We start from the raw sequence: 14,797 nt of genomic DNA, 5'->3' as shown, positions 1-14,797 counted from the left end.
TTGCAGTCAAAAGGCTAAAAAGGACCAGAGAAAGAAACACACTTTGCCCTGAAACCAGAGCCAAATCTGACCCTAACCCTGTGCAGAAAACTAACCAATCATTAAGCAGATCTAGCCATCCTAAATTAAGGGATTGAAATCTGACCGTTCCCCTCCCTGGAAAAACTCCACCAACTAAGAAGCCCTCTATAAACTCTGTGTTTGCTCTGCTTGGGGCTGTTCGCGCTCTGCTGGGTTCTTCCCTCCCAAAAAATCTCTTGAATGAGGTTTGGGTGAGACCTTCTTTCACCGGAGTAGAGATGACCCTGGGTAGAGCAGAGCAGAGCAGGGCTGTAAGACTTTTTACTGGGGTAAGCATTCCCCTGACAAACTGAAGTTGTTACACTCTCCTGGGGAATGGAGCTGAACTGTAACATCTTCACCAGGGAAAGCCTCCCCTGACAGAGCCGAGCTGATACACTGGGGAAGCCTCTCTTTGAAACAGGGCTGTAGGCTGCTATGCTTACTGTGACCTGTGACATTCCTGACCTCCAGAGGAACAGCATACCTTTCTATCCAAGCTGTAACACCCAGTATTCTGTGACTCCTGAGTGCCAGAATGCCTTTCCATCCAAACTGTAACACTCAGTATTCTTTGGTTCCCAAGAGCCATAATGCATCCCTTTCCACGCCATCTGATCTGTTGAAATGGTTACAGTGGCACCATTCCTGAGCTACACCCACTCCATCCCATATTCCCATCCCTGTAAAGATACACTGTGAGCGGAATATAAAGTGGGAGATGTGAGGCAGAGAGGTGTGTGTGTGTGTGTGTGTGTGTGTGTGTAAATGTGTGAGAGAGAGGAGACTCTGTGTGTGAGAGAGACAGACAGAGACAGAGAGACAGAGAGGAAAAGAGAGTGTCACTGTGTATGTCTGAGTGTGTTTTTGCGTGTGAGAGAGAAAGAGAGAGAGAGAGTGTGTATGAATGAGGGAGAGGCACAGGAAAGAGAGAGAGATAAAGATGGGGGGCGGTTAAGTATCAGTCAGCACAAAAACCAATCTAAGGGAAACCACCATGTACTCAGAGATAGGCAGATGAGTAGGGGACACGTGCCTACTTCCTCATTGTTTTCAAACTTTGCCCAGGACTCTGACTCATTGCAAGTAGTGGTCATGACCCTATTGGTTCACCAGGAAGAGTCCCTCCTTCTCTCCTCAGATTTAAGTCACTACCTAAGCTTACCAGCTACCAAGACATCTCAACATGTTGGGTTGGTAGCCCTCACCCTACTGTGGGTTGGGAACTGGGCTCCCTGACACAAACCCACCAACAACTCACTGACATCAGTCAACTCTAATCTCTTCTCCCCTCCCCATCTCTCCCTAGGTGTGATCATCGGTGCTGCATTAGGAGGAGGTATGTTTCCTGCACCTGCTGGGAGGCTGTGGGAGCTTTGTGCTTGGCTGTGGGCCTTACCCCAGCTCTTGCCTTCTGCTGGGCTGCCTGAGTGAAGCACCAGGGCCAGAGCTGTGCTCACTCAGTCCAAGGATGAACTTATGGTTTCCTGCCTAGTTTCTCCTTCAGGCCTTATAAATGCTGAGAAAAAAGTAGAGAATTTATTGAAGGAAGGGGGTGGGGGGAAGCAGCTCCTGAAACTTCAGTAGTTAATTGACACATGAGAAGCTTGAGGCCCAGTGGAGGATGATGACTTCCCAGTGTCACACACCTTGGTAAGACCATGGCTCTGTCAGATCCTCCACTGACCTCCTTGCCTCCACCTGGCTCCCTATCCTATTGTTGGAACCCTTCCCCTGATGCCCAGAATAGAGAGACCCCCTCAAACAGTCCAGGAATTCTTGAGTGTGACTTCCCCTGAGTCCACACTACCCAACTCCTTTCCCCACAGCTGGAGCTGTCGTTGCTGCTCCCGTAGTCCTGGGTGCTGTGGGCTTCACTGGGGCAGGAATTGCAGCGGGATCCATAGCAGCCAACATGATGTCAGCAGCAGCAATCGCCAATGGGGGTGGAGTTGCAGCAGGAAGCCTGGTAGCCATACTGCAGTCTGTGGGTAAGTGCCAGTCCAGGCAAGATGAGTGGAGACCCAACCAAGGAAGGCATCTCCCTTCCTCTCCCTACACTGCCACCTTTTATAGGACCTGTTTATTCTAGTTCTGTCGCTACTATCTGATTCATTGTGAGTGCGGTTGGGGTGTGGTGCAGACAGAAGGGGCACTGGATGGCAGAAGCAGGGAGGAGCCCTGGTCCAAGATGCATGTTACCTGAGCTCTGAATCTTCCCTACATGGGTGTCCTTCTCCAGTGTGTCCCTCTCAGTCCTGCTATGTGGAGGGGACATTCCTCTCTGGAGATCTCTCCCTCCTGTATCTCAGTTTATACAAATCTGTCTTCTTCTTGTCTACTTTGAATATCTATATCTAAAGGAGACCCCTGAGGTTCAAAAAATGCAGTGGGGCATATATAAGCCTCAGGGCACTGAGTGTCATGGCACTGTCTCTTTTCCAGGGGTTGCTGGACTCTCTACATCATCCAACATCATCCTGGGCTCTGTTGGGGCTGGCTCTGTTGGGGCAGCTCTTCTGGCCTTGCTTTGAACTTACTGATGACACTTCTGCAGTTGAACCTACTGCCTATAAGGAATATCCAGAAGACAGTGTACCACATGATGATCCCCATATCCATCACTGAAGTCAGAGAAAGATGAAAAATAAAGGTTATATGCTTGTATGCCTGTCTTTGCTTGTGGTGACTCTTTTAGGGACTTGTGGACTGGGAGTTTCAAGTCTTCATGTTTCCTAAGACAGACTCAGGCAGGAGATCAAAGGGAGGTGACAGATTGGTCAGCTCATTCAGTGGAATGAAGGCTTTAGGTGGTCCCTGCCTTAGTGAAGATGGTCTCTGTGACATGGTGACTTTTCAGGTCTTTATGTACCTCATTTGTTACAGGTTAAAGGTTGGGCTAACAGAGGTTGCTATCCTGGGATAAAGGTGAGAGATAGCCTAGACTATTGACCCCAGAGTTCTTGGTCCTTCTTCATCAATGGTTCTGGATGTGCAGGGCTATGAGCAGCACATAGCTACCCCACTGTACCAGGGATGCCCTGGGCTAATCTAGTGCCTTGGGAAGGAGATCGAATCAAAAATGGTCACCACCACACAATGTGTATAAAATTGAAAATGAGCCTGAAATTCCTGCCTTACGTCCTGGGACCCTGACCACAACTCACCCAAGGTGGGAGTCATCACCCATGTGATGCAAAATGCAGTGTTGCACAGAGTCCACAATGACACAAAGGGCTTTGAGGCAGGAGGATTCTGGCATTTGTGAAAGAATTTTGTCATAGGACACTGTGTACTGTGGTAAGAGGGACCAGGCACTTTCAGGTAATACAGAGGCTGGGATCTGATCTTATGAAAAGATTTAGTGTAGCAAGCCCCCCAGTGTGTTGGCAGCTATGGCGCTACCCACTTCACAAGGATCCCAGGCTTAGGGCTAAGGATGTAAAATGAAGACAGACAGCAGCTCATTCTTACAAGGAGAACGGCGTTTATTCTTACAATGATGGAGTGTTAAAAACCAAAGGCAGGCATGGTGGAAAATCCCCAAGGTAGAAGCCTACATTCCCAGGGCCCTCTGGCACAGGGTGGGCAAAAAACAGGAATTAGCATTTAGACAAAGGATGGACAGAGAACAGGAGCTTGCATGCATGTGTTACTGGGAGGAGGGGATGAGAATTGTTTAGCTAAAAGCTCCTAGTAACAAGAGGTCAGCAGAACCCCCATGTAGGAAGGGTGCAATAATTTAGAAATAAGGGACATGAAGAGGCATGCAGAAATCTATCAGGGGAGCACACACACACACACACACACACACACACACACACACACACACAGAGAGAGAGAGAGAGAGAGAGAGAGAGAGAGAGAGAGAGAGAGAGAGAGAGAGAGAGAGAGAGAGAAGATTGGGTGTGCATATCTGTTAGCTCAGGTCCAGTGGCTTGGACTGCATGAGTCACTTCCAGGTAAGGATGGAGAGGCTCTGTTGGGTTACTGTAAGGCAGCAGGATGCTAAAGTTTTACAGAATCAGGTGTGGGCTGCTCCCGGAAAAGGGCATGATACTGCGTCATTCAGGCATTGGTTAATCACCCTCTCTAGGGTCCCCCTGAAAAGGACCTCAACATGATAAATGGTGATATGAATGGTTCCTCACACAAAGTCAATTTGTCCACTTCTTTTATTAGCAAGGCTGTAGTGCCCTATTACAGAAACAGGATCAATTGTGTTGAATAGATGGGCAACTGGCCTTTTCCAGGATTCCAGTACCTGAGCTAGGACACCCGCCCCCTTTGAAATCATTTACATAGGACGGGATGCCCTTGTCCCCTTTCCTGGTGTCTCTGACTTCCCCTCTGGGATCTCTTCTATATGTCTCTCTGAGCACTACAGCTACCGCACAGGTCAATCTTTTGCTTTGCATTTTTTCTCTGCACAACCATAATTATTGTTAACTTTTTGATCAATCTCCAGTAATTGAGACCCATTCTTGTCCTCAAATTCTTCTAATTATAGGAGATTTTTTTCTAATACCTGGGCCTGACTGCATGACAAAACTAATACTGGTTGTTCACTGCTTTTCTGGTCCCTCTTGGTTTATAGGAGTGAACATCAGGTGAGGGATACAGCACCTGGTGACAGTTGGTGGTAACAGTGGGCCTGTCCCAGGCTTGGAGTGCAAAACCCTGTACCTGTTAAATTGATGGGAAATGAAGAACCATTTCCCACACTACAAGTGATTTCCTCCATGGCTGATGGTGTCTTAATGAGAACAAATGGAGGGTGACAGGGACTGTACACTGGTCTCCTCTCAGCCTTCAAGGGCTTTTGCCACCAAGACTACGGGTTTCAGGAAACAGCTGCCTCTCCCCTGGCGTTGCCCAGTATAGATTTCCTGAGTATGCTGAAATCACATCCACGACCAACCACAAATCTACCCTCCCACCAACCCCTACCAGATCCTGGATGTGTTTCTGGAAAATTCAGTTCCTTTCAGAGTGGTAAAAATCCAATGCTGTTTGATGACATACTTAGAGATGCAAGGCAACCAATGAAATAAGTTTCGTTTTCCCCAGCTCTCTCCAGGCCTGAAAAATCAACTCTGGATGAAGACACACCCTGGGATCCAAGGTAGCCAATGAGATAGGTTTCGTTTTCCCTGCTCTCTGGTGTCCTGGAAACCCACAGTGGCTGAAGAACAAAGCGGTGGAAGGCAGCCAATCAGATAAGTGTCCTTTTTCCTGCTCTATCTGATCTTTGAGTTGCAATGAATGTCCTACTATTCTGTAGCTGAGGACTTCTGAGTGTTACTGTGTTTGCAATGTATTGTAATATATTACTTCTTTGCCAAGCTTTTTGTTTGTTTCTTTGTTTTAGTTTCATTTCTTTTCTTTTCCTCCCAGCCACGACAGTGATGTGGTAGAAACTTGAAGTAATAAAATAGATGTGTTATGCCCACTCAGAGAAGACCCCAGAGCTTAATGACACCGAATGCAAGTACAAGAAGATCCAACTATTTCCGGAAAACCAGCTAGCTATTTAGGGCTCAACTCTGACTGGAGAGTTGATCCCTGAGCCACAAAAGCAAGGCACTTTTAAAGAAAAACAGGATGGGGGAGGGGGAGTCCCAAGGTTACAAGTCCCAGCCTGCAGGGTTCCCATGGCTATACACATTACTTAGTATACCAGAGGTTATCAGGAGACTTGAAGGCATTGAGAAGATAGGAGGAGGAATCCTGAGGCTATAAGTCTCAGTAGGGTTTCCACAGCTACAGAGATTGCTTTGCACACTAAGTTTTTATATAAAGTTATCTCAAGACAAAGGACCTTGAGAAGACAATGACTGCATTTGGTTAGGTAGAATTAATTGGCACATGTGTGGTCTGGGATTCCATGGCCAGAGCACACCCTAAGATTGTGTGTAAGGGAGTAGCTGCCCATGGGATGCTGTTGCTGCTGTTCGTGGGTCTGAGTTTCTGATCATGTAACCCCCCTCACTTAGTAGAGAAATTTTATTCTTCTTCTTATGTTTCACCAGATGCTATGAAGATTAACTAATAATCTTACTTAGGAAATATTAAGTTACACTAAGTAGAATTTATCTAAAGGAATGCTGCTTTCAATATGACTAGAAGGTATGTGATATATAACCAGGTCTGTTATAGACTGTACAAAAAGAAAGGCTATACCATAAGTGATGTTTAGAGTCCCTGAGAAAGTTTCCAATATTGTTCACCAAGATTGACACCCCTTCCCCAATTAGGCCACATTCCCACAACAACAGGAGACAACCGTGACTCCCATCCCCACACTAAAGAACATCCTCTTAAGGGCAGCTCAAGGAAGCATTGCAAGGTCCCAACTGTCATTGAGTCCTGGTCTGCCAACAAGTCCCCTGACCTCTTATCAGCAAAGGTTTAATTCTGCAAGTGGACCAGATAGACACAGCCCATGGAGAACCAGCTTCTGGGCTGTGGGCAGGCTTTGGAGGAAGAGTACACATTGTTGTAAAACTAACACTTTATTTTTCTATTGAGATTAGGAAAAAAAGAAAAAGCACCAACTTTCCTGATGATTTCACTCTTTATTCCCTCATGTTGAATTCTGTTGTCTCTGTTTGCTCTTCACGGCTTATAACGACCAACAAAATCTTTCAGGCATTACACCTGAAGGTCACATACCATTTTTAAGTAAAAGATAGCAAAAGAGTTGTAATAAACCCAGATAAATAATAGCTAGGAAGAAATAGACTTAAAAGCCAGACATTCTTGGACTGGACACTATTTCTGTTTCTTTACAAAGAGTGATTGTCCAGGGGGAGAGAGGGAGGGAAGGATGGAGAAAGAGAGAGAGAGAGAGAGAGAGAGAGAGAGAGAGAGAGAGAGAGAGAGAGAGAGAGAGAGAGAGAGAGAGAGAGAAGCTGAGCCAACTCAGCTGAGAGGCCCCTGGCACAAGAATTATAGGGCAGGGATTGGGGGGCAGGAGCACAGAAGAGTTCATATGGCACTCTCCAAGGCACGGTGACATTAAAAGTATTTTAATAAACTAAAATGTGTTTTTCCTTCCTGAATGTTACCTGATCCTAGAAAGTGTATCTGGTAACTCTTTGTAGGGGCTGTGAAATTAGTTTATTTTTTGTAGTCCTGGACAGTTAGAGAATCTTCATTCCCAGTGGTGAATGTGAAGAACAGCCATAAAATTGAGGTTAATAATTTGTGCAAAGAGTTATTCAACTGACCTCCCTTATCATCTAGACCTGGCACTGCAATTCAGTTGCTTCAAAGTATTTACCCTGACTCAACAAATCAGACCACTGGCTACTTGTAAATAAGATTGTATTTTTCTGGCAATAGTTTATTTTAAAAACCATTAGCAAGGCACCTGGTCTAATCTAAAGCTACCTTGAAGTTTAAATAAGTACACACTATGTGGCTATCTTGGCATCTGGCGAAATACAGCTGTTTTCTTAAGCTGTACTCCAAGACAGTTCTTAATGGGAACTTACAACCCTGAGTTTGGCAGTATCTCTTTGTATTTATTTTATTCATAAAAGCTCTGTAGAGCCTAACATTATTAATATCAATTGGACAGTACAGCTAAGGAGGAGACACCACCATGACAACCCACAGATAAAAATGAACAGTATATTGGGAATGTTTTCATGATATCATGAGATACACACACACACACACACACACACACACACACACAGTGGGGAATTCCCTATACAGATTTGGAAAGAATGCAATTAGCACATGTAAAATCATAGACAAAAGTAAAAGATATTCTGGAGTCTGTATTTCTCCTAGGCTTTGCAAAAATGAGTTTCCTCCATCAGAAAGTTTTTCTGGGGGTTGACACCTAGAATTTTAATTTCACTTCTATAATAAATAATGGGGATGGAGAGATGGCTAGGTGGTTAAAAGCACTGGCTGCTCTTCCAGAAGATGTGGGTTCGATTCCCAGCACCCACTTGCTGCTCACAACTGTCTGTAGCTCCAGTTCCTGGGGATCTGATGTCTGCACACCAATTCATATAAAATAAATAATTTAAACAATTAAAAATATGATAATGGCCTGTGGCAGACCTGGGTAGCAAACATTTGAAAAGAACAACACTATGTACTTAGGAAGTATCTCTGTCAATCTCTTCACTGAGTAAACCTCCCTTGTGCTCAAGGGGCCAGATTTGCAGACTCCTGTCTCAGTTAAAGTGTTCACAGTGTACACTGGGGCTGGGACTGAAAGAGACTTAAAGATGACAGCATGTGTGAAATGCTAAGCCTACGCTGTAAAGAAAGAAGCAGGGAAATCTTCTATTGGTAGCCACATCCTCTTTGTGCATTGCCTGTTGCTATGGAAATGTAGCTTAATTGGAGGGGTGTGTATCAATCTTGGTGAACAATTTCAGAAACTGTCTCACTGACCCTAAACATCAATTGTGGTATAGACTTTTCTTTTTCATTGTATGTATCCAAACTGGATATATGCCATGTAGTATCCAGTCCTACTGGAAACAGCACTCCTTTACTGTAACTTACTATTTCCTAAGCAAGAGTATTAGTAAGTCTTCATAGCGTCAGTTTTATTACTTCGAGTTTCTACAGTATCAGTGTCATGGGTTGTGTGGAACAACCCTGGCAAAGGAGTAATATGAAAAAATACATTTCAAACACCTCAACACTCAGAATGCCTCAGTTACAGAATACTAGGCAATCTTCGAAACCCAGAAAGACCTGGAGAGAGCGTGGAAAATGAAACCTATCTCATTGGCTGCCTTCCATCACCCTGCATTCTTCAACCACAATGGATTTTTCAGGACTGGAGAGAACGGAAAAAACAACATCTGTCTCTAATAGGCTGCCTTGGGTCACTGGGTGTGTCTTCAATAAGAGTGGATTTTTCAGGCTTGGAGAGACCAGTGAAGAAGGAAAACAACTCACTGTCTGCCATCCATCTCTAGGTATGTATTCAGTCACAGTGGATTTTCCAGTGTGAAAAGAACTTGATTTTCCAGAAATGCATCCAAGTTAAAGGGTGTTGTGGGTGGGAGGATGGGGCTGGTGGTGGTGGTAGGTGTCATTTCTGCATATGCAGGAAATGTTCTTTGGGTAAGGCCAGGGGAGAGACAGCTCCTTTCTGAAATCCCTAGCCTTGGTGGTAAGGGCCCTTAGAAGTTGAGAGGAGGAATGAAAGACAGCATGAGACTCAGGAGGCTAATCCAGGCTTGGAGTCAGAGAGCAAAAATGTTGATTCCTGCTTGCCACAAGTGATGCCCTCACTAGTGTCCTGGAGGACGTGTTTCTTCATCTCTAAGACAACTTAGTGAGCTGAAGATTTTGGGGGTTTGCTTTCAACTCTGTGGGACAGATTAGACCCTACTATCCTAACAGGTTTTGCCCTGTAAGATGTATAGCAGGATAGATCTGTTAGTATAGTAATATACAGTTAAAGGTGGCTACTGCTGCTGAGCACGTCTTGCCTTGCTCTAGAAGTTTCTTCAATGACATGCTCACACATTTTTCTTTTCTCTTCTTCTCTGTCAAATAGATTTTTCTGTTTTACTTGTTGCCTATTCCTGTGTTTCCTGAATGTAAACATTGATGTCCAGTGCTAGACATGCCTCAGTTGAACCATGGGATATTTGTAGTTGGAAAATGTGGAGACTGACAGAGAGAATGCGTTAGCATTCAGATATAGAAGACCAAGACACAGAGGACCATGGCTAGGCATATTTTTTATGAATACTTGAAGTCTTAAAGATATTATACTGGGATCCAGACATTGATTTTGCAGGGTCAAGCCACTGGATGGCGTTGCTGTATTTATTGTCTTTGCGTGTTTTTAAAATCTGTGTCCGTTGTCCAAAGTTGATTTTTTAAATGTGTTCAGCATTTTTATAAAGTGATTTGGTTTTGGCATATTAAAGATGGCTTGAGTCTTGTTTAAAAATAAGTAAAAAACAAACAAACAAAATGTTGGGAGGAGACCTGTGTACAGCCGTTCTCCGATCTTCCTTTTGTTCTCCTGAAGGCACCTATCTTCAAAGGTATGTCCCTAGAAGGAAGGGACCCAAAGCCCGTACTGCCCCTGTAGGCTAGAAAGTAGGAAAGATAAGCTCCAAGTGTTAGGAGTAGCATAGTGAGAGCAAGCCATTTGTAAGCAGCCGGACCTGGCTGGTTTGTGCCTAACGTCCTTGCCATGGAACCTTCAGCCATGGAGCAAATCACTTGCAGTCTAAAATGGTTCCTGATTCCCCATCTATTTAACAGGTGCAGGATGTTGCATCCCAAGGCTGGTACAGGCCCACTGTTCCCACCAACTCTGACCAGGTGCCCTATCCACCCTGGAGCCTCAGGGTTTTCACGTTAGTTAGTAGAACCCCAGCTCTGGGTCCCCAACCTCCTCCTCAAAACTCCACTTCTTTTCCCAGGTGTGTGTCCTGTTTGGAACCTCTCCATGGCATTGTTTGCAACAGGTGCACAGATGGCCTCCATTGTCTCAAGGATAACAGCTTCGATGGCCATGGTCAAAGCTGGAGGGGCAGCCTCTGGCACCATTCTAGCTGGCTCACGGGGTGAGTGCCCATGGAAGGTTCTAGAAGGGGAGTAAGGGATTGTTATGGTGATGCACTATCCTGCCCTTAGCGGCCCACTGTCACACATCCATCATGGCCTTATCTCTGGGAAAGCCTTGAAGGAGACAAGGACTCGGTATGGTCCTGGACTTCAAGTCCCTAAAAACTCAGAGCTATGTGTTTCATGAGGTCTTCCTCTGAGAACTTGGTTCCTGGTGTCTAGAGCTGGGCCTTGTATTCTGTTCTCATGTCCCAAGAATTCACCTTTTTTTTTTCCTTTGCTAAATGTTTGTCCTTCTGGATCTACAGGCCAGGGTGTGGATTTCCACAAGTTTCTCCACTTCTGTGCTTTCTCCACTCTGTAGGGGCCACCCTCCAGTTTTCTTTATGTATTCTTTTCACAGATGTCTTCTCTTTCAACCTCAAACCTCATCCTTTGGTGTCACAGGATGTGTGTTTCTGCAGACAATTTTTATCATTTGCATGGCTCTTAGTTCACAAGGGATGACATTGGTTCATTCCATTGCTCTTCTCACACTAAGAATGAGGCTCTTACTATCCCGTGTCCTTAGAAAAACCCAGGAGACCCTGACTTCTAAATCCATACACCACCTACTGTGCAGCTAGTGTTATTTTCTGTCCCCAGGACAGACACACAGGGGGGACAGGTCCTCTAGACTCCACAGCAAGCATTTCTTGGGGGTTGGGCTTCTGACCCCTTCCTGAACTGTGACCTTCTCCCACCAGGGCTCAACCTGTTAGCCCAGACTGCCCTGGGCTCTGGAGCATCTGCACTTGGATCTTCCTTGGGAGCACTGAAGGTTGGCACCATCCTATCGGCATGCCCTGCCTCTGTCTTGGCTCTTTGTCCCACTGCAGGTGAGTGGCCCTGCATGTCAGACACTCCTCCTTGGGCCACGATTCTTAGTGGAGAAAGATGACAAGGCACAGCTTGCTTTCCATTCAGATTGTCAGAAATACAGATAGTTAATGAATCCACAGGAGTAGATGATATAAGATCAGTACCATATATATGTACATACATTGGTTTTTTGAGACAGGTTTTCTCTGTATTGTTTTGGCGGCTATCCTGGAACTTGCTCTGTACACCAGGCTGGCCTCAAACTCACAGAGATCTGCCAGCCTCTGACTCCAGAGTGTGGGATTAAATGCGTGTGTCACCGATGCCTGTAAGTTCGGTATAATTTTAATTGAGTAGAACTTCATTGCATGTATTCATACTTCAGTTGGTACTCTATGGCATTGTTAAGTTCCTTCAATGTTTCTAATGGCTTCAGCAGATGATAACATTGTCTCCCTCCCCTTTTGGAGACGAGGCTCACTGTGTTCCTAAGGATAGGTTTTGAGGCACTATGTATTTAGTACAGGATAATTGCCCTTAAGTTTGTGGCAATTTTCCTGCCAGATTCCTGAGTGCTAAAATTGTTGGTACAATCCACTATGCCCTCCAATATTATTCCTCACTGACCTGAAGGGATCCTTGTTCCAAGGGCCTGGGTAGGAGGAATTACAGGGCTTTTCCTTCTGCTAGGTACAGGAAATAGAAAGAAGATTCAGAGCTCTGCAAACAATAGGGATGTGGAGGTGATGATGGGAGGAGCCCCAGGCTGAATTTTATCACCCCCATAAGTTGTGACTTGCCCTGTGGCCTTCAGATGAGCTGACATGCTTGCAACCAGTCTTTTTTGGTTTTATTTTGTTGAACCTACCCTGCTATGCGGGGCATAGAAAAGAAATGATAAGAGGAGACACCCTTCCCCAGAGCAGGCTCACAGCAAGCATGCAAAATATTCAAGAACACAGCAAATCCACCTGAGATATATGAGTTCTCGAGAATCCAGCTCCAGTCTCTGCTCAGGGCAGTCAGATCCACCTGTGTCCTCTCTCTCAGGGAAGGACAGACAGGGCTCATTCCTTCCTGTCAGCTGGATGGGCAAGGGACAGTGGCAATCCTCTCACAGGATTTTCTTTTTGTTTCTAGCCAAGGCTGCTGTTGCTGTGCTTGGGGGAGGTAAGTATCTTCAGGGAAGGGTGCCAGTCTACGCCAAGTCCTGACTGTATGCAGGGAGCCAGGAGGATGCCCATGTTGTCCCAGTAGGCCTCCCTGGAGGTGGTGGGGCAAAGGTGAAGATGGGATGGAGGAAGTGTCTAGAAAGAAGGACCTGAAACAAGGAGGGAGGGTAAGCAGCCACAGGGCACATCTTGAGAAGGTCCACACCGCCTTGTGTGAGATTAGTCACCTTAGCCTGGTGAATGCATGCAAACTCCTCTGAGCTCCTAATTGCTTCCTTGAAAAAATGAGCTTTTCAGCTCTTTTATAGATGCTCCAGAGGGCTGCAGAGCTGAGGTAAGCAGAGAGTAGGAATGTACTGGACAATGTATGCAGGGACCATTTCTGTGCTGCTCAGTGGAGACACAGAAGGGCTCTGGGATGCCTCCTCCAGCCCCAGCATCTCCTGTCTCCTGGAGAGTTGTGATCCTCTGGAAACAGTAACTTTCGGCCACTCTCAGATCCTGTCATTAGACCTAGGCAGACACTGAGGCCCCAACCTCACCTATACTGAAGGTCTTGCTGCCCAGGACTCCATCTTCAGGGACAAACATCTATCTCTTCCTGTCTCTGGCTCCTGACTCCTGCCTGGTCGTCTGCTTCAAGCCTGCCTCTTGCCTCATATTCCACATTTGCTCTCTGGGCTTCACTGCCGAGACCTTAGAGGGAAGAGGGAAAGCCCTGACCCAGGCTTCTCTGCTCATTCCCTCCTCCTCCAGACCCCAGCAGGTCCCCATGTTTGACCCAGTATGTTGGGGTTCCCTTTTCACAAATCACCTGACACAGCTGCTCTTCCCACAGCCATGACTGTAGCTGCTGTGCCCCCCGTGTTGAGTGCTGTGGGCTTCACAGGGACAGGAATTGCTGCCTCCTCTCTAGCAGCTAAGATGATGTCCTTGTCAGCCATTGCGAATGGGGGTGGAGTTGCGGCTGGTGGCTTGGTGGCCACTCTGCAGTCAGTGGGTAAGTGTCATGGCAGGAGGACTAGAGGGAGGGCAGCACAGGACCCAGATTCTCAGTTCCAGCTTTACCTTCCCTCTGTGTTTTATCAGGGGAGGTGGAGGAGGGAGGGGAGGATCCCTGACCAGTTTACCTGGGGCTCAAACCTCCACTTGGGTCCCAGCCTTCTTCCCTACAGAGGGGGTGTTTTGCCACTGGATTGATTTCCCCTAGAATTCCTGCAGGGAACAGTTCCTTGTGAAAGTAACTGTGCTAGACACAGATCCTGGAGAGTTTTGAAATAAGTCTGATATTGTGAGACCTGTACCTCAGGCCATCCTGAGTGACCCTGCCAACTATGACCCTCTCTGAACCCATACTTTCACCCCATTTCATGTATTTCATCCTTTATTTCTTCCACAGGAGCCGCTGGACTGTCGATGTCATCCAAATTACTCTTGAGCTCTGCAGGGTCTTCTCTCATGGCCCGTATGATTGGCATTTGAGATTCCCAGTCCTTCTCTGCTCCAGGAGAGGACCCGGAGGTAGAGGCTACACTTTCCAGTTTCATCACCCAAGTGAAGTTAATCCCAGGGAAGAGTCTGCCAAGGCCAAGTGCTCAATTGGAAATAAGAAATAAAACCAATTTGTTGCCAGCCTTATTGTTCCCTTAACATCATGTGTGCTGTTTGCAGGGTGACGGCTGCTCAGAACTCTATCTCTCTGATTCTCACGTTTGGGTGGGTTAGGCTCGCCTCCTTCTCCCACATATTGTCACAGAGACACATGGCGAAGGTGAGTGCTCAGGTGGAATAGATGAAAAGTGAAAAACAGAAGCTACCCTCTGCCCTGATAACTCTGCCAAGGTCACCTCCTGAGTGGCTCCTACCTAGGTGGGGAGTTGACCTCAATGACCTCTAAGATCATGGCCATGTGGGGTTGGCTCAGCCCCTGTGAGGACTTTTAGCATGGCTTCTGCTGTGTCCTGCTCATCTCAAAGCCACGGCTTGGTTTGCATTCCCACCACCCTCCCCACTGTGTATCCAGGGATTATTTCTGGTGGCCTGAATTCGAACATTTTGTCTCAGCTAGGTCACCAGAGAAAACCCACACCTTGCGTATTCTCTCAGTCCTGGAGCCCACTAAAGCAAACTTA

The 14,797-nt window shown here is 46.3% G+C and overlaps 2 protein-coding genes across 4 annotated transcripts; both read left to right on the top strand.

Annotated features, from left to right (window-relative positions):
- Positions 1-1,135: 1,135 nt before the first annotated feature.
- On the top strand, positions 1,136-2,727 carry LOC101838467 (interferon alpha-inducible protein 27-like protein 2A). Its single transcript, XM_013112167.3, has 4 exons — positions 1,136-1,253; positions 1,370-1,399; positions 1,890-2,051; positions 2,506-2,727. The coding sequence occupies exons 1-4, from the start codon at positions 1,247-1,249 to the stop codon at positions 2,592-2,594; spliced, it is 288 nt and encodes a 95-aa protein (XP_012967621.1). The 5' UTR covers positions 1,136-1,246; the 3' UTR covers positions 2,595-2,727.
- Positions 2,728-5,145: 2,418 nt separating this feature from the next.
- Positions 5,146-14,297, top strand: LOC121139262 (interferon alpha-inducible protein 27, mitochondrial-like). Of its 3 annotated transcripts, none has more exons than XM_040742571.1 (7): positions 5,146-5,185; positions 8,874-9,017; positions 10,488-10,631; positions 11,379-11,510; positions 12,634-12,663; positions 13,504-13,665; positions 14,065-14,297. In XM_040742571.1, exons 1-7 carry the CDS (start codon positions 5,161-5,163, stop codon positions 14,145-14,147), a joined length of 720 nt encoding a protein of 239 aa, XP_040598505.1. In that variant the 5' UTR covers positions 5,146-5,160; the 3' UTR covers positions 14,148-14,297. The 3 variants fall into 3 exon arrangements, with proteins under 3 accessions (XP_040598505.1, XP_040598507.1, XP_040598506.1); XM_040742572.1 differs by lacking the exon at positions 5,146-5,185 and adding an exon at positions 6,164-6,189 and having other exon boundaries at positions 8,914-9,017; XM_040742573.1 differs by lacking the exon at positions 8,874-9,017.
- The last annotated feature ends 500 nt before the right edge of the window (positions 14,298-14,797 follow it).

Source organism: Mesocricetus auratus, unplaced genomic scaffold (genome assembly GCF_017639785.1).
Source record: "Mesocricetus auratus isolate SY011 unplaced genomic scaffold, BCM_Maur_2.0 Super-Scaffold_15014, whole genome shotgun sequence".
NCBI classification, from domain to species: domain Eukaryota; kingdom Metazoa; phylum Chordata; class Mammalia; order Rodentia; family Cricetidae; genus Mesocricetus; species Mesocricetus auratus.
The sequence above is the reverse complement of the archived record's forward strand: the minus strand, read 5'-3'. Positions and strand labels throughout refer to the sequence as shown.

What these genes read in the sequence shown, in the direction of transcription:
- LOC101838467 (XM_013112167.3), top strand. An exon ending in CGGTGCTGCATTAGGAGGAG is followed by an intron (nt 1,400 to 1,889) that starts GTATGTTTCCTG and finishes CTTTCCCCACAG; the next exon opens with CTGGAGCTGTCGTTGCTGCT. An exon ending in AGCCATACTGCAGTCTGTGG is followed by an intron (nt 2,052 to 2,505) that starts GTAAGTGCCAGT and finishes TCTCTTTTCCAG; the next exon opens with GGGTTGCTGGACTCTCTACA.
- LOC121139262 (XM_040742571.1), top strand. Translation starts at nt 5,161, where the DNA reads ATGAAGACACACCCTGGGATCCAAG. An exon ending in CATTCTAGCTGGCTCACGGG is followed by an intron (nt 10,632 to 11,378) that starts GTGAGTGCCCAT and finishes TTCTCCCACCAG; the next exon opens with GGCTCAACCTGTTAGCCCAG. An exon ending in GGCTCTTTGTCCCACTGCAG is followed by an intron (nt 11,511 to 12,633) that starts GTGAGTGGCCCT and finishes TTTTGTTTCTAG; the next exon opens with CCAAGGCTGCTGTTGCTGTG.